Here is a 19907-nt window from a genome sequence, read left to right as displayed (position 1 = left end):
GGAGGGGCATGTGTACACTCACTTATTCTTCCCACTGACACCTTTCTACAAAGCACTGTTTTCCTAACAAACTTCAGTTAGTTGATCTTAGAGCCACAGCAGAAAGAGCAGGGCTAAGGGGACCAGTAGACTGGATGCTGTCTGCCCAAGGCTGCATGGATACAGACGAGTCACACAGCCTCAAGACTAAAGAGAGCAGTGTGTGCAGCTGCACAGATGCTCAAATCCTCACGTGCCTGCCACTCCAGCTTTCTGCTGCATTCGCCTATAGTGAGCCCTACCCAGAAACAATCCCCACCACCAAAGCAGTTACCTGGTAACAGTGGTAACCCCAGCAGGACCTTTTCTGATGCAGTGGGATTGACTGGATGCCTAGTTAGGGCTTAGCATCCAGTGCTGCACAGTGCACATCTAAAACAGCAGATGGCACTAGCTTAGAATGTCACATGACATCGGCAGGGTCTGGCACAGTTTCTCACAAATAAATATAAGCAGAGAACTTTTGACTGTGAAAATATTAGGACTGACTGTTTGTGTCCCCCATGTCACATGACATCAGCAGTCTGACATGAACTGAAAAAAAAAAAATTTTTTTTTTTTTTAGGACTCTTGGGCCCCTCAACAAAGACTGGGCCCAGGGCAGCTGCCCCTTTTGCCCTGTGTTAAAGACGGCCCTGAAGACGACTCAAGGTAGGGAGATCTTCAGGGGGGTAGTGTTAGGTTTATTTAAGGGGGGTTTGGGTGGGTTAGAGTAGGGGTATGTGGGTGGTGGGTTTTAATGTTGGGGGGGTTGTATTTTTTTTTTACAGGTAAGAGAGCTGATTACTTTGGGGCAATGCCCCGCAAAAACATAATTTATGTAAGAACTTACCTGATAAATTCATTTCTTTCATATTAGCAAGAGTCCATGAGCTAGTGACGTATGGGATATACATTCCTACCAGGAGGGGCAAAGTTTCCCAAACCTCAAAATGCCTATAAATACACCCCTCACCACACCCAAAAATCAGTTTAACGTATAGCCAAGAAGTGGGGTGATAAGAAAAAAGTGCGAAAGCATAAAAAATAAGGAATTGGAATAATTGTGCTTTATACAAAAAAAATCATAACCACCACAAAAAAGGGTGGGCCTCATGGACTCTTGCTAATATGAAAGAAATGAATTTATCAGGTAAGTTCTTACATAAATTATGTTTTCTTTCATGTAATTAGCAAGAGTCCATGAGCTAGTGACGTATGGGATAATGACTACCCAAGATGTGGATCTTCCACGCAAGAGTCACTAGAGAGGGAGGGATAAAATAAAGACAGCCAATTCCGCTGAAAAAAATCCACACCCAAAATAAAGTTTAAATCTCATAATGAAAAAAACTGAAATTATAAGCAGAAGAATCAAACTGAAACAGCTGCCTGAAGTACTTTTCTACCAAAAACTGCTTCAGAAGAAAACACATCAAAATGGTAGAATTTAGTAAAAGTATGCAAAGAAGACTATGTGGCTGCTTTGCAAATCTGATCAACTGAAGCTTCATTCCTATACGCCCAGGAAGTAGAAACTGACCTAGTAGAATGAGCTGTAATCCTTTGAGGCGGAGTTTTACCCGACTCGACATAGGCATGATGAAACAAAGATTTTAACCAAGATGCCCAAGAAATGGCAGAAGCCTTCTGACCTTTCCTAGATCCGGAAAAGATAACAAATAGACTAGAAGTCTTTCGGAAATCCTTAATAGCTTAAACATAATATTTCAAAGCTCTAACTACATCCAAAGAATGCAACGACTTTTCCTTAGAATTCTTAGGATTAGTTCACAATGAAGGAACCACAATTTCTCTACTAATGTTGTTAGAATTCACAACCTTAGGTAAAAATTTAAAAGAAGTTCGCAACACTGCCTTATCCTGATGAAAAATCAGAAAAGGAGACTCACAAGAAAGAGCAGATAATTCAGAAACTCTTCTAGCAGAAGAGATGGCCAAAAGAAACAAAACTTTCCAAGAAAGTAATTTAATGACCAGCGAATGCATAGGTTCAAACGGAGGAGCTTGAAGAGCCCCCAGAACCAAATTCAAACTCCAAGGAGAAGAAATTGACTTAATAACAGGTTTTATACGAGCCAAAGCTTGTACAAAACAATGAATATCAGGAAGACTAGCAATCTTTCTGTGAAAAAGAACAGAAAGAGCAGAGATTTGACCTTTCAAGGAACTTGCAGACAAACCTTATCCAAACCATCCTGAAGAAACTGTAAAATTCTAGGAATTCTAAAAGAATGCCAAGAAAAATGATGAGAAAAACACCAAGAAATGTAAATCTTCCAGACTCGATAATATATCTTTCTAGATACAGTTTACGAGCCTGTAACATAGTATTAATCACAGAGTCAGAGAAACCTCTATGACTGAGAATCAAGCGATCAATCTCCATACCTTCAAATTTAAGGATTTGAGAACCTGATGGAAAAAAGGACCTTGCGATAGAAGGTCTGGTCTTAACGGAAGAGTCCACGGTTGGCAAGTGGCCATCCGGACAAGATCCGTATACCAAAACCTGTGAGGCCATGCTGGAGCCACCAGCAGAATAAACAAACGCTCCTTTAGAATCTTGGAAAAAGAACTAGAGGCGGAAAGATATAAGCAGGATGATATTTCCAAGGAAGTGACAATGCATCCACTGCTTACGCCTGAGAATCCCTGGATCTGGACAGATACCTGGGAAGCTTCTTGTTTAGATGAGAAGCCATCAGATCTATTTCTGGAAGTCCCCATATTTGAACAATCTGAAGAAATACCACTGGGTGAAGAAACCATTCGCCCGGATGTAGCGTTTGGCGACAGATAATCCTCTTCCCAATTGTCTATACCTGGGATATGAACCGCAGAAATTAGACAGGAGCTGGATTCCGCCCATACAAGTATTCGAGAGACTTCTTTCATAGCCAGAGGACTGTGAGTTCCTCCTTGATGATTGACATATGCCACAGTTGTGACATTGTCCGTCTGGAAACAAATGAACGACTCTCTCTTTAGAAGAGGCCACGACTGAAGAGCTCTGAAAATTGCACGGAGTTTGATTGGTAATCTCGCCTCCTGAGATTCCCAAACCCCTTGTGCTGTCAGAAACCCCCATACAGCTCCCCAACCTGTCAGACTTGCATCTGTTGAGATCACAGTCTAGGTTGGAAGAATCAAAAGAAGCCCCCTGAACTAAACGATGGTGGTCTGTCCACCATGTCAGAGAGTGTCGAACAAACGGTTTTAAAGATATTAATTGAGATATCTTTTTATAATCTCTGCACCACTGGTTGAGCATACAGAGCTGAAGAGGTCGCATGTGAAAACGAGCAAAGGGGATCGCGTCCAATGCAGCAGTCATAAGACCTAGAATTTCCATGCATAAGGCTACCGAAGGGAAAGATTGAGACTGAAGGTTTCGACAAGCTGAAAACAATTTCAGACGCCTCTTGTCCGTTAGAGACAGAATCAAGGACACTGAATCTATCAGGAAACCTAAAAAGGTTACCCTTGTCTGAGGAATCAAACAAACTTTTTGGTAAATTGATCCTCCAACCATGTTCTTGAAGAAACAACACTTATAAAAGACTGGAAAGGTTCTTTCTAGTGAAAATGAGCAAAGGGAATTGAATCCAATGCTGTGGTCCTGAAGAGCAAGTGAATCATATGAGATTCCGCATCCTCAGAAAATAATCTGAATGAAAACAGATAATAAAATATGCATTTATTGTATCTAATGAAAACAAATAATGCTATCAATGACCATAAAAAGGCAAAATAGTTTGAATAAAACTCCAAAACCCGGTTCCTCAAAAGGAACTGGAAGAAATACCCCAGAAGATTCCAGGTCTGAGCAGCGCTTGAACCCCATGGGTGCCCAGCCATGCTTCAACAGTACCCAAAATATATAGGACAGAAACACAGTTAAAGAAAGTGTTAGCCGGGGGGGGGCGGAGCCAACTCTCAAGCTGAGCAGACGCAAGTGCTAGGAGCTCCAGCTTTAATAAATTTATAGAAGCCTCTAAGTAGTATTAAAATTATATTTTGTTTAGCACAACTGGCGTGAGACTAACTGACAGTCTTCTAAGACCACATTTTGCAGCAAGCGGCTCAATCTTCAAGGAGAGACCTGGTTTCCCACCCAGCTGAAGGGATGAACTCCCGAATCTTAGATGCATTGTCTCTACTTGGCTCTCACATGGACTCCCAGTTCCATAGCCTTTCTCATCTCTTATTGTCCGGCCGGGAGGACTCGCCTAAATTACCCGAAGAAGATGTTCTCATTTTATCCTCCCCGGCCGCGCCTATGCCTCAGCAAGTTAAGATGGCGGACATAGCCAGTCAAGATTTTACTACGCCACCGCTGCGGCTAGCTCCCACTCTCGATAACTCTGGGACACTTTTAGTTTCAGATGATAAAAGGCCGGTGGAGATGAGGACCGAGAATGACACGACCGCACACTACTGCTATGAGGACAGAATGCCTGATCTACAGCTCTCTCAAGCTACTAACCTCTACTGTGCCGGGAGGAGAACCGATACCGATCTCATAGCCCCAGATGGAGAGGGTCAGTTACAGCCGGTTGAATCAGATCTCCCTTCTTCTATACCCCTGACACCTGGAACGGTAACACTCTTACCTAAGCTTAGAGACCTCCCAGACACCCCGGTCTATCGGCTGTATGTGGAGCAGGAGACGCCATTAAACCTAACTACCCGACACAGTCTGCAAGACCTTCAAACGTTCAGAAAAGGAACTATTGGACTGTTAGTACAAGCTCCTATAGGACTGTTGTATGGTCTGTTTGACCCAGGTGGCAAATGGTGTTACCCTGAACTTTTCTCTTGTCATGGGTTATATAGAGCACAACACGGATTTCACATTTGTGACTTTGCCAGTCCGTTGCAAATTACAGAGGTCTGCATGTTCTTTCAATTCTACTCGACCCACATCTGCTATTGAGAGTTGGAATAGGCCAAGATACTAGCTTCTAACTGTCAGTTTAGTAGTTATAGCGATGTCTGCTGGGTGACTACTGTGCCTTGCATGTTTTTTCTGTTATTTATAGTTACTATTTTTTATTCTTACTTTGAGCATAATAGTTATATCCAGTATCAGTAAGACAACCTGGAACATTATTTCCCCATGCGCTTAGGATCACATATGTTAATAAGTTCCCTAATATTTTTACTTCTTATAATTTAATGATCACAATATCCTAAGACATAGTTAGCCTCTTAGTAGATTATTTCCACATCTCCTGAGCTCCCTCCTGACATATTCAGCCCTAAAGGTGAGAATAAATTTTAATGTAATTCATCACATCTAATATATATATATATATTTAGCTCATAAGTATTCATTTATTTTCCTAAGATGAGATGGGATCTGCTTCCTATGTGGGTCTCTCATGTCTGTCTGCCCTTGGTATCCCGCCATATACTTTATTCTCACTTTTTGCACCTCTGACGACAATATTTGAATCTCTTGATCCCCATATTGTGTATATCTGCTGTTCTTCCTGTATTAGCACCTACTAACATCTGGTATGACCACAATTTTAATATTTATTTTAGATAGTGAGTCACTGCCACTCTGCTGACGCCCTGTCATGCCTCTCTTTGGTATATTCTGCCTACTGTAAATATTGTCCCTATGATTAGAGGTCCTAAACACTAGTAACTGTTTTCCTTTTCAGGTCTTACTCCTTACACTGATCCTTGCCTCGAGATTGGGAACCTCATCCCCATATACCCCTCTCTGAAATAGGTTATATAACTCATTATAAGACAATCACTAGTGCTCTTCTTATATTGTTATCTTAATTATATTGTATCCTGACACATGTTATATATGGTTGTTCCTCATATAATATTGATTACCACCTACTCTACTTTTTTATATATTGTATACTATGCTACGGTATGTTCCTCCATAAAGTTTTATATATGCTAACTAGAGAAACCTAATAGTCTCTAATCCAGGCACCTTGGTCTGCCGTTAATCACTATTTGCTCATAATAACAAGCCTAATACAGTACCCCCAGTTTATAGGTCCCGCAGGTGTATGATAACGCGTTTTCCATAGTGCCCTCCAGCATGTAAGTACAGCCTCTGTTAACAACAGTTTTTTTATCTAGATATATATTAGCTTGCTGCACCTAGTTGGGTTTCTAGCCAACATTAACGCCTTGGGCTCAGATATTTACTACTTTTTATTGTTTCTTTTCTGATATCCTGTCCCCTGATACCCTATTACCACACCCAGGCTTAGACCGGGGCTCATATTATTTAGTCTATATTAGCTTCATAATACCCCCCCCCCCATACTGTTTAGCTTAAACCTGTAATGACCTGGAACCCAGTCCTTCCAACTAGCATTTTCAACGTATTTTCTCAATGTAACTAAGCTCATTGTATGTTTCTCATAGCTTTCAGTTTATATGGACATAATTCTTTATTTAGATAATTATTCCGCTTTGATGGGGCTATACCCATCCAAGTAGTCATGTAAATAACAAGCCCTCCCTGTGAAGTCCACCCTTATATCCATCCAATAAGGCTTTCCTTACCTGCTCTCATGCCCTATTTGGCTCCGCCCCCCCCCATTCCCCTCCCCACTCCACTTTGAGCGGCTCTTGCCCGCTGCGCCCCCTTCTCCCCCTCCCCGCTAACTTGGCCCATAAGTGGCCAAACACAAGCCAATCCATGTTTATCTTAACTTTACTGGTTTATATTATGCTACAAACGCTTTCCAGGATAATGTGGAGAATATACTCTATTTCCCCCCTCCCTCTACCCCCATAAAACCAACCCTTCCTTGTTTATATTTTCTAAATTAATAACTTATGGTGTATTTGTCCATCACAAGGTTGGGTCACTTCTAGTCTACATACCATATAAAAAAAATAAAAAATGAGGTCTCAATTTGGATAGTCCAAAATTTTTACTAATACCCTTAATAAACGGGATTTATATGCCCCGTCTGTTTAGAGTTATGGCCTAGTAAACCTCCATGCTCCTTCATAACACTAACTAGCTATAGCCACTACATTCTTTTACCACTCACCATAGAGTATTACTCTTTATATTCTTGAATCTATACAATGTGGGCATATCTAGTATTGTTTATCTGGCAAGATCATGGTATTAGTATTGTACTATTCTCCTTTGTTATTATTGTTGGACGTTTCATTATTGTTATATTTGTTTATGACTTCAATAAAAAACTATTTAAAAAAAAAAAAAAAAAAAAAGAAAGTGTTAGCCTTACTGGAATAAAATTAAAGAAATTTGGACAAAATAAATTTCAAAGAAGCCTTAACCTGCCCCTTACCAGCCAAGCTGGAATACGGCACGTACATCGCAATATTAGGGAGCTGATTTCGAACTCCAATTATAGACATGTTACTTGGGAAAGAACTCAGGAATTCGTTCCTTAATAAGAACAACCAAACCAGTATAAGCTTAAAATTTTAGTCTTAGAACTCAATCTTGAAGCCCAGAGTAACAGTTAAGAATTGAATCCAATTATAAAACAAATAATTGATTATCTTAGAACAAAAGAAATATGGATTTTTTTTTTTTTTTTAAATCACAAAATTCTTTTAGCTAAAAAAAGCTAAAGACATAGATTAACCCTCATTTGCGAAAATATTCAATAAAATGAAGACACAAATGAAATTATTAGCACGATAGACCAGTTTAAAGGACTAGCCAATACAGTGGACTTGCATAATCAATAAATGCAAAACAACAAGACAAATGCAACAGCACCTAGTCTAGTAAATGTTGTCCCTTTAATAATGCTAAAATAAATCATAATCTGATACTTGATCTTAAAGTAAACAGAGAAAATGAAGCAATTGCAATATCCAAATAAATCACAGGACCAAGAAAAGTACCTGAAACTAAATAATTTTCCATAAATAAGATACAACTATCTAAAGGAAAATAAATACTATTTTGCTATAGAAACAATAGCATAATTAGTAGAATTAGAGATAGCCCCAATAAATTGGAGAACCCTCCAAATTGAGTTTAACTGCTGCAAAGAATATAGTTTAAAACCTTTGAAGAAGGAATAAAAGAAAATTCTCAGCCTATTCCATTCCCTAGTATGGGGAATTGGAAAGAAAACCTCTGAAAACACAGAAGAAATAAATAGGCAGAAATAATGTCAGCTAGTTTTAAAGAAATAGTTACCTTTAATAACCAAAATAATCAACACCTTTTCAACAAAGAACAAATGTACTTTAATAATAGAAAAATAAAAAAGTAGATTTGTTAGTGTCAATATCTGATGAAGAAAATTTCTGAAAGAGAAAAAATCATCATCAGGGAAGGATAAATCAGTATGTTGTTGGTCATTTGAAACTTCAATAATTAAAAAAGAAGTGAAAAAGACCTAAAAATGTTATTAGAAGGCACGAAGTCAGACAAAGCCTTAAAAATAGAATCAGAAAAATATTTCTTATAAATCTTCTAAATATTTCTTGTAAGAAAGGAAATATATAAAGCATAAATACTAATGGATTCCGCATGTAAAAGTATAACATAATAACTTATTACAAACCATAGCTAAAGATAAACATTTATAACATTTAAAATAAATGAACTTAGCTTTGGTAGAACTGAAACTCAGTTAAGCGTTTTTCCAGAAGTGGCTTCTGATTCAGAGTCAATCTGAGACATCTTGCAATATGTAATATAAAAAACAACATATAAAGCAAAATTGATCAAATTCCTTAAATGACAGTTTCAGGAATGGGAAAAAAATTCCAATGAACAAGCTTCTAGCAACCAGAAGCGATAAATAATGAGACTTAAATATTGTGGAGACAACAATGACGCTCAAATTTTTTAGCGCCAAAAAAAGCCGCCCACATTATTTGGCGCCTAAATGCTTTTGGAGCCAAAAATGGCGCCACATCCGGTAACGCCGACATTTTTTGGCGCAAAAACGTCAAAAAAATGACGCAACTTCCGGCGACACGTATGACGCCGGAAATGACAAGAAAATTTTTGCGCCAAGAAAGTCCGCGCCAAGAATGACGCAATAAAATGAAGCATTTTCAGCCCCCGCGAGCCTAACAGCCCACAGGAAAAAAAGTCAAATTTTAAGGTAAGAAAAAATGAATTATTCATATGCATTATCCCAAATATGAAACTGACTGTCTGAAAATAAGGAACGTTGAACATCCTGAATCAAGGCAAATAAATGTTTAAACACATATATTTAGAACTTTATATAAAAGTGCCCAACCATAGCTTAGAGTGTCACAGAAAATAAGACTTACTTACCCCAGGACACTCATCTACATGTAGTAGAAAGCCAAACCAGTACTGAAACGAGAATCAGTAGAGGTAATGGTATATATAAGAGTATATCGTCGATCTGAAAAGGGAGGTAAGAGATGAATCTCTACGACCGATAACAGAGAACCTATGAAATAGACCCGTAGAAGGAGATCATTGAATTCAAATAGGCAATACTCTCTTCACATCCCTCTGACATTCACTGCACACTGAGAGGAAAACCGGGCTCCAACCTGCTGCGGAGCGCATATCAACGTAGAATCTAGCACAAACTTACTTCACCACCTCCACAGGAGGCAAAGTTTGTAAAAACTGATTTGTGGGTGTGGTGAGGGGTGTATTTATAGGCATTTTGAGGTTTGGGAAACTTTGCCCCTCCTGGTAGGAATGTATATCCCATACGTCACTAGCTCATGGACTCTTGCTAATTACATGAAAGAAAAGCCCTTTTAAGGGCTGGTAAAAGAGCTGATTACTTTGTAATGTAGAATAGGGTAGGGACTTTTATAAATTTTTTTTTTTTATTTTATTAGGGGGCTTAGATTAGGTGTAATTAGTAGCTAATTAATTTAATGATAGTGTAGTGTTAGCTTTAATTGTAACTTAGGTTAGGATTTATTTTACAGGTAATTTTGTATTTATTTTAGCTAGGTAGTTATTAAATAGTTAATAACTATTTAATAACTATTGTACCTAGTTAAAATAAATACAAAGTTACCTGTAAAATAAAAATAAATCCTAAAATAGCTACAATGTAATTATTAATTACATTGTAGCTATCTTAGAGTTTATTTTACAGGTAAGTATTTAATTTTAAATAGGAATAATTTATTTAATTATAGTGTAGTGTTAGGTGTAATTGTAACTTAGGTTAGTTTTTATTTTACAGGTAAATTTGTCTTTATTTTAACTAGGTAGCTATTAAATAGTTAATAACTATTTAATAACTATTCTACCTAGTTAAAATAAATACAAACTTGCCTGTAAAATAAAAATAAATCCTAAAATAGTTACAATGTAAATATTAGTTATATTGTAGCTATATTAGGGTTTATTTTATAGGTATTTCGTTTTAAATAGGATTAATTTATTTAATAAGAGTAATATTATTTAGATTTAATTAAATTTTAAGTTAGGGGGGGTGTTAGGGTTAGACTTAGGTTTAGGGGTTAATAATTTTATTATAGTGGCGGCGGTGTGGGGGGGGCAGGATAGGGGTTAATAAATTTATTATAGGTGGCGGCGGTATAGGGGGGCAGGATAGGGGTTAATAGGCATTATGTAGGTGGCGGCTGTCCGGGAGCGGCGGTTTAGGGGTTAACATATTATAGTTGCGGCGGGGTCCGGGAGCGGCGGTTTAGGGGTTAACATATTTATTATAGTTGCGGCGGAGTCTGGGAGCGGCGGTTTAGGGGTTAATAACTTTATTTAGTTGCGGGGGGCTCCGGGTGGCGCCGGTATAGGGGGTAGAACAGTATAGTATAGTGTAAGTGCTTAGTGACAGGGGTATCAATAATGCTGTAAAAAAGCCGAAGAGCAGCGAGATTGATGATTGATAACTATCACAGTCCGCTGCTCATCGCCCCGTACTTGGTGCGCGGCTTTTTGACAGCTTTATTGATAACTTTGGCAAGCGTATTCAGGTCAGCGGCGGCGATGGTAGGCAAGCTTAGGAGAGCGTATTGGGCCGGCGAATGCAGGTAAGTAGACGGCTTCATAACTAGAGGCCAAAGCCCCTGATGCGGTCGCGTTTCATATATACGCTTCCTCAGAGTGGTCTTCGTGTTTAATTTTAACTGTACTCTGTTAATTTCAGACTATCTACCAATTGATAATTTTATTTGTTGTTGTAACATTTGTTCTTTTCACAGCCAAAGCAGCTTCCCCCTCCTGGAAATCCTCTCTTCACACGTCAGCAATGACTAATCCGGCTTCCTCCAATCATGGCTTTCCCCCCAGGGTAGTCATTGCCTGAGGCCATGCTGTGATTGGAGGAAGCCAGATTAGTCATTGCTGACGTGTGAAGAGAGGATTTCCAGGAGGGGGAGGCTGCTCTGGCTGGGAAAAGAAAAAAAGGTAAGTTTTTAATTAAAACAGCTGCTTTGTAAACTTTGATGAATGAAAGAGTCCCTGTTTTTAATAGTATTTTTAAAAAACGGCTTTCATTCATCAAAGTTTACCTTCACTTTAATGTGACAGTGCTAATGAGACTAACATCAAAATTCTTCATTTAAAAGTGAATAAGCTCCTAACATGCCCAAAAAGAAACTCCTTTTTAGCCCCACATCTGAGCTATCCAAAGGTCCAACGTTTAAGGAAAAGCATTTTTTAGCTGTGATCCTAGATTGTCCGTGACCAAAAGCAATGTAAACAAAACATAAGGCCATAGCAATCAATCACATTACAACCGCCCATAAGGGTGTGAATAACTTTCAGAAAGAACGAACCTGTGATTACTGTTGACATTGTCAGTTCAGGCACGCATATATGGAGCATATTCAGCCATTGCCAATAGTAAAAATATCTAATGTGAGACATTGCAGTCGTCATAAAGCAAACACATAAAGGAACGCTTTACCCCTGATAGCCCTACAGCATATCAAGCAACCAAACACATTCAATCTTAGTCCCACATTTATAGCTGTGATCATGAGAAACATCATTGTAAACAAAGCATTACACCATAGTGACCAATCGTATTACCTCCGCCCATAAGGGTGTGTACAGATCTATCACCATGGACGAATCCGTGATTAACACTGTCAGTTCAGTCACGCCTACATAGTGCTTATGCATTCATTGCTAATAGTAAAAACATTTAATGTGAGACATCGCAAACCTCATAAAGCAAAAATTGCCTTACCCCTGATAGACCTACAGCATGTAAAACATACAGGGAGTGCAGAATTATTATGCAAATGAGTATTTTGACCACATCATCCTCTTTATGCATGTTGTCTTACTCCAAGCTGTATAGGCTCGAAAGCCTACTACTAATTAAGCATATTAGGTGATGTGCATCTCTGTAATGAGAAGGGGTGTGGTCTAATGACATCAACACCATATATCGGGTGTGCATAATTATTAGGCAACTTCCTTTCCTTTGGCAAAATGGGTCAAAAGAAGGACTTGACAGGCTCAGAAAAGTAAAAAATAGTGAGATATCTTGCAGAGGGATGCAGCACTCTTAAAATTGCAAAGCTTCTGAAGCGTGATCATCGAACAATCAAGCGTTTCATTCAAAATAGTCAACAGGGTCGCAAGAAGCGTGTGGAAAAACCAAGGCGCAAAATAACTGCCCATGAACTGAGAAAAGTCAAGCGTGCAGCTGCCAAGATGCCACTTGCCACCAGTTTGGCCATATTTCAGAGCTGCAACATCACTGGAGTGCCCAAAAGCACAAGGTGTGCAATACTCAGAGACATGGCCAAGGTAAGAAAGGCTGAAAGACGACCACCACTGAACAAGACACACACGCTGAAACGTCAAGACTGGGCCAAGAAATATCTCAAGACTGATTTTTCTAAGGTTTTATGGACTGATGAAATGAGAGTGAGTCTTGATGGGCCAGATGGATGGGCCCGTGGCTGGATTGGTAAAGGGCAGAGAGCTCCAGTCCGACTCAGACGCCAGCAAGGTGGAGGTGGAGTACTGGTTTGGGCTGGTATCATCAAAGATGAGTTTGTGGGGCCTTTTCGGGTTGAGGATGGAGTCAAGCTCAACTCCCAGTCTTACTGCCAGTTTCTGGAAGAAACCTTCTTCAAGCAGTGGTACAGGAAGAAGTCTGCATCCTTCAAGAAAAACATGATTTTCATGCTGGACAATGCTCCATCACACACGCGTCCAAGTACTCCACAGCGTGGCTGGCAAGAAAGGGTATAAAAGAAGAAAATCTAATGACATGGCCTCCTTGTTCACCTGATCTGAACCCCATTGAGAACCTGTGGTCCATCATCAAATGTGAGATTTACAAGGAGGGAAAACAGTACACCTCTCTGAACAGTGTCTGAGAGGCTGTGGTTGCTGCTGCACGCAATGTTGATGGTGAACAGATCAAAACACTGACAGAATCCATGGATGACAGGCTTTTGAGTGTCCTTGCAAAGAAAGGTGGCTATATTGGTCACTGATTTGTTTTTGTTTTGTTTTTGAATGTCAGAAATGTATATTTGTGAATGTTGAGATGTTATATTGGTTTCACTGGTAAAAATAAATAATTGAAATGGGTATATATTTGTTTTTTGTTAAGTTGCCTAATAATTATGCACAGTAATAGTCACCTGCACACACAGATATCCCCCTAAAATAGCTATAACTAAAAACAAACTAAAAACTACTTCCAAAACTATTCAGCTTTGATATTAATGAGTTTTTTGGGTTCATTGAGAACATGGTTGTTGTTCAATAATAAAATTAATCCTCAAAAATACAACTTGCCTAATAATTCTGCACTCCCTGTATGTCCGAATGAAAATATCCTGTGTTAGCTAGTTATCGGTAAGTGTTTGCTACTCGCCAGTGTGGGTGCAGAGTTAGCAACAGCCAATCATTTAGCATCCACCCATGAGGGCGTGAGGAACGTCAGTAAAGTTACATAAAACAGTAGAACAACGCAGAATGTATGATATGACAATGTAGAAGATTGTAAAAGTTAATGTATCAAATACGTCCCAGCTGATATGCATCAACTACCATGTAGACAAATACACTAATCTCATGGTGTTGTCAATTCAAATTGTGGAACATATAAAGATAAAGATATACCAACTAAATAGCCAGTCAGTGGGGTTAATGAGAGATCAATTGGCATGTATGAAGAATCAAGTAAGATAAAAACAGATAAAAAAAAAAAGATTATTAAATGTATAGGAGGATATATCGTCATCTAGTCGAAAACAACTAAAAAAAAAAAAAACCAATTTATCTTGATAGTAGAATGATACCTATAAGATGTTCATAAATAGAACAACATATAAAAAGTGTGTCTTTATGTTTAGGAGGCAAGGATTTCTAATAAACATAAGTATATCCTTAATAATCTGTTTTTATCTTATTCACATTCACTTATTCACATACAAAAATGCAACTCATTGTTTCTCCACAGCACCCATTATCTCTCCTTGGAACCCCAATTTCTCTCTTCATACCCGTCCATCTCTCCCTTGCACCCCATTGTCTTCTCCACAGCCCCCATTATCTTTTCCTGCACCCCATTTTCTCTCCTCAGCCCACCTTTTTTCTCCCTGGCACCCTATTTTCTCTCCCCAGCCCCCCCTTACCATTTTGTCTGCTCAGCCTCCAGCACATCTCTCCCTGGCACCCCATTTTCTCTCCCCAGCCCCCCCTACCCTTTTGTCTGCTCAGCCCCCAGCACATATCTCCCTGGCAGCCCATTTTCTCTCCCAAGTACCTTTCCCAAGCCCCCCTTTATCTCTCCTTGACACCCTAATTTTCTCTCCCAAGCCTCCCCTCCCTTTATCTCTCTCTGCCCCCCCCCCCCCCATTTTCTCTCCCAAGTAACTCTCCCCAGCACTCCCAATTATCTGTCCTCAAATGCTCCCCTCCCAGCATTAGTATCCCACAGCAGAGCTCTGTGGAGGGGTGGAGTAATGGCATGTCACACCCCTGCCTCTACTTTACATCTGTGGCCAGTCGCTCGGGGTACTAAGGCTGCAGGGGAGGAACAGATGCTGAAAATGACAGCCTGGCCACGCTACCTATGCAGCTGAAGGAGGAGGGAGGGTTACTGTTTTCATCTAACACAGGCCAGATTCGTAAGCGCTACATACGTTTGACACCCCTAATTTAGAACGTATCACATACAACAACCAAACTAACTTTGTGGTAGTCCCAATGCTGTATACTCAGTCTGCTCTGACAAGCTTTCATCTTAAAAACCTACAAAAGCAAACAGAGCTAAAATTTAACTATACATATAAATTATGCCAATATAATGTGAATTTAAGTATTCCGATAACAAAACTTAAAAAATAAAAAAATAAAAAGACTAATACGGTATTCTTACTCCTACAAAATATATTTCATAGGTGGACTGATTAGACCCCTGCTCACCTGACATGGAGGAGCTCCCATGCAATCTTAAAATGTTGCTAGGTGCAGCCAGACTGGTTAAATGTATGGGAACTTTCCTTCAATACCATCTTAAATAAACTTTTTTGTATCTTTAACAGTTAACAATGTTAAAGGGACATCAAACCCAAATGTTTTCCTTCATGATTCAGATGCATACAATTTTAAACAATCTTCCAATCCTTTGTTCAAAAGCATGCCTAGGTAGACTCAGGAGGTGGGAACTAGCTGCTGATTTGTGGCGGCAAATATCTGCTCCTTGTCATTGGCTTACTGATGTGTTCAGCTAGCACCCAGTAGTGCACAGCTGCTCTTTCAACAAAGGATACCAAGAGATTGAAGCAAAATTGAAAAGCAACCTGGAAAGTTGTTTACAAATGATAGCTCTGTCTGAAACCTGCATAGGTGCATTTCAGTTTTGAACAAAAACATTTTGCAATATACTTCCATTAGCAAAAATGTGTCTAGTAAAAGTTATTACGGTTTTAGAGGCACATATACTGTGAATGCCCCGAACACTAGCATTCAATCACCACAGATCATCGGAGAATCAGCAGTGGTTTGTATGACACAAATGAATTCTTCGTTGACACAATACACACCACCGGCAGATCTCTGTGGGGTTTAAATAGATACCTCTAGTAACACATAGCATATGTGCGTATGGCACTAAAACTGTAATAACATTAACTACAAGAATGTTTACTAATGGAAGTATATTGTAAAAATGGTCTATCTTAAAATGAAACACAATCCTGTAGATTTCAAGTTTGACCGTATTGTCCCTTTAAATGTCATTTAAGGATCCTGTAGAGGTTTTAAAGCTTTTATCTTATATTGATGTAGGAAGTGATGTGCACACTTACGTCTTGTATTCTCATGATCCTCCACATTCCAAAGGGTGCTGGGGCTCTCCCTGAGATACGGGCTGCATGTGACCTCCCCTTGCTCCCACCCCCTAAGAGGAAAAGAAACAATACGAGAGAAAGAGTATGGAAGATAAACGATGCATCACACAAAATGAAAACAAGAATATTAATAGCAAAATAGTTTGTTTGTTCTAATCCATGGAACACTAATTATTAGTTGCCCGAATAAGTTAATACTAAAACTTATAGCTGAAGAATACTGTTAAAAGTCTAAATGTAGATCCTTACAAAAACAGAATTTATGTTTACCTGATAAATTACTTTCTCCAACGGTGTGTCCGGTCCACGGCGTCATCCTTACTTGTGGGATATTCTCTTCCCCAACAGGAAATGGCAAAGAGCCCAGCAAAGCTGGTCACATGATCCCTCCTAGGCTCCGCCTACCCCAGTCATTCGACCGACGTTAAGGAGGAATATTTGCATAGGAGAAACCATATGGTACCGTGGTGACTGTAGTTAAGAAAATAAATTATCAGACCTGATTAAAAAAACCAGGGCGGGCCGTGGACCGGACACACCGTTGGAGAAAGTAATTTATCAGGTAAACATAAATTCTGTTTTCTCCAACATAGGTGTGTCCGGTCCACGGCGTCATCCTTACTTGTGGGAACCAATACCAAAGCTTTAGGACACGGATGAAGGGAGGGAGCAAATCAGGTCACCTAAATGGAAGGCACCACGGCTTGCAAAACCTTTCTCCCAAAAATAGCCTCAGAAGAAGCAAAAGTATCAAACTTGTAAAATTTGGTAAAAGTGTGCAGTGAAGACCAAGTCGCTGCCCTACATATCTGATCAACAGAAGCCTCGTTCTTGAAGGCCCATGTGGAAGCCACAGCCCTAGTGGAATGAGCTGTGATTCTTTCGGGAGGCTGCCATCCGGCAGTCTCGTAAGCCAATCTGATGATGCTTTTAATCCAAAAAGAAAGAGGTAGAAGTTGCTTTTTGACCTCTCCTTTTACCGGAATAAACAACAAACAAGGAAGATGTTTGTCTAAAATCCTTTGTAGCATCTAAATAGAATTTTAGAGCGCGAACAACATCCAAATTGTGCAACAATCGTTCCTTCTTTGAAACTGGTTTCGGACACAGAGAAGGTACGATAATCTCCTGGTTAATGTTTTTGTTAGAAACAACTTTTGGAAGAAAACCAGGTTTAGTACGTAAAACCACCTTATCTGCATGGAACACCAGATAAGGAGGAGAACACTGCAGAGCAGATAATTCTGAAACTCTTCTAGCAGAAGAAATTGCAACTAAAAACAAAACTTTCCAAGATAATAACTTAATATCAACGGAATGTAAGGGTTCAAACGGAACTCCCTGAAGAACTGAAAGAACCAAATTGAGACTCCAAGGAGGAGTCAAAGGTTTGTAAACAGGCTTAATTCTAACCAGAGCCTGAACAAAGGCTTGAACATCTGGCACAGCTGCCAGCTTTTTGTGAAGTAACACAGACAAGGCAGAAATCTGTCCCTTCAGGGAACTAGCAGATAATCCTTTTTCCAATCCTTCTTGAAGGAAGGATAGAATCCTAGGAATCTTAACCTTGTCCCAAGGGAATCCTTTAGATTCACACCAACAGATATATTTTTTCCAAATTTTGTGGTAAATCTTTCTAGTTACAGGCTTTCTGGCCTGAACAAGAGTATCGATAACAGAATCTGAGAACCCTCGCTTCGATAAGATCAAGCGTTCAATCTCCAAGCAGTCAGCTGGAGTGAAACCAGATTCGGATGTTCGAACGGACCCTGAACAAGAAGGTCTCGTCTCAAAGGTAGCTTCCAAGGTGGAGCCGATGACATATTCACCAGATCTGCATACCAAGTCCTGCGTGGCCACGCAGGAGCTATCAAGATCACCGACGCCCTCTCCGGATTGATCCTGGCTACCAGCCTGGGGATGAGAGGAAACGGCGGGAACACATAAGCTAGTTTGAAGGTCCAAGGTGCTACTAGTGCATCCACTAGAGCCGCCTTGGGATCCCTGGATCTGGACCCGTAGCAAGGACCTTTGAAGTTCTGACGAGAGGCCATCAGATCCATGTCTGGAATGCCCCACAGCTGAGTGACTTGGGCAAAGATTTCCGGATGGAGTTCCCACTCCCCCGGATGCAATGTCTGACGACTCAGAAAATCCGCTTCCCAATTTTCCACTCCTGGGATGTGGATAGCAGACAGGTGGCAGGAGTGAGACTCCGCCCATAGAATGATTTTGGTCACTTCTTCCATCGCTAGGGAACTCCTTGTTCCCCCCTGATGGTTGATGTACGCAACAGTTGTCATGTTGTCTGATTGAAACCGTATGAACTTGGCCCTCGCTAGCTGAGGCCAAGCCTTGAGAGCATTGAATATCGCTCTCAGTTCCAGAATATTTATCGGTAGAAGAGATTCTTCCCGAGACCAAAGACCCTGAGCTTTCAGGGATCCCCAGACCGCGCCCCAGCCCATCAGACTGGCGTCGGTCGTGACAATGACCCACTCTGGTCTGCGGAATGTCATCCCTTGTGACAGGTTGTCCAGGGACAGCCACCAACGGAGTGAGTCTCTGGTCCTCTGATTTACTTGTATCTTCGGAGACAAGTCTGTATAGTCCCCATTCCACTGACTGAGCATGCACAGTTGTAAAGGTCTTAGATGAATGCGCGCAAAAGGAACTATGTCCATTGCCGCTACCATCAACCCGATCACTTCCATGCACTGAGCTATGGAAGGAAGAGGAACGGAATGAAGTATCCGACAAGAGTCTAGAAGTTTTTTTTTTTTTTTTTTTTTTTTTTTTTTTGGCCTCTGTCAGGAAAATCCTCATTTCTAAGGAGTCTATTATTGTTCCCAAGAAGGGAACCCTTGTTGACGGAGATAGAGAACTCTTTTCCACGTTCACTTTCCATCCGTGAGATCTGAGAAAGGCCAGGACAATGTCCGTGTGAGCCTTTGCTTGAGGAAGGGACGACGCTTGAATCAGAATGTCGTCCAAGTAAGGTACTACAGCAATGCCCCTTGGTCTTAGCACAGCTAGAAGGGACCCTAGTACCTTTGTGAAAACCCTTGGAGCAGTGGCTAATCCGAAAGGAAGCGCCACGAACTGGTAATGTTTGTCCAGGAATGCGAACCTTAGGAACCGATGATGTTCCTTGTGGATAGGAATATGTAGATACGCATCCTTTAAATCCACCGTGGTCATGAATTGACCTTCCTGGATGGAAGGAAGAATAGTTCGAATGGTTTCCATCTTGAACGATGGAACCTTGAGAAACTTGTTTAAGATCTTGAGATCCAAGATTGGTCTGAACGTTCCCTCTTTTTTGGGAACTATGAACAGATTGGAGTAGAACCCCATCCCTTGTTCTCTTAATGGAACAGGATGAATCACTCCCATTTTTAACAGGTCTTCTACACAATGTAAGAATGCCTGTCTTTTTATGTGGTCTGAAGACAACTGAGACCTGTGGAACCTCCCCCTTGGGGGAAGTCCCTTGAATTCCAGAAGATAACCTTGGGAGACTATTTCTAGCGCCCAAGGATCCAGAACATCTCTTGCCCAAGCCTGAGCGAAGA

At 40.3% G+C, this 19907-nt stretch overlaps 1 protein-coding gene across 1 annotated transcript in view; it reads right to left on the bottom strand.

Moving 5' to 3' along the window:
• POMT2 (protein O-mannosyltransferase 2) overlaps window positions 1–19907 on the bottom strand; it is a 277327-nt gene that overhangs the window by 85700 nt on the left and 171720 nt on the right. The window contains exon 14 of the mRNA XM_053697367.1: window positions 16291–16382. Coding sequence (XP_053553342.1) covers window positions 16291–16382 — 92 coding nt within the window. The remainder of the gene's footprint in view (window positions 1–16290; window positions 16383–19907) is intronic.

Source organism: Bombina bombina, chromosome 1, assembly GCF_027579735.1.
Source record: "Bombina bombina isolate aBomBom1 chromosome 1, aBomBom1.pri, whole genome shotgun sequence".
Classification (NCBI taxonomy): domain Eukaryota; kingdom Metazoa; phylum Chordata; class Amphibia; order Anura; family Bombinatoridae; genus Bombina; species Bombina bombina.
This window is presented reverse-complemented; position numbering and strand designations above follow the sequence as displayed.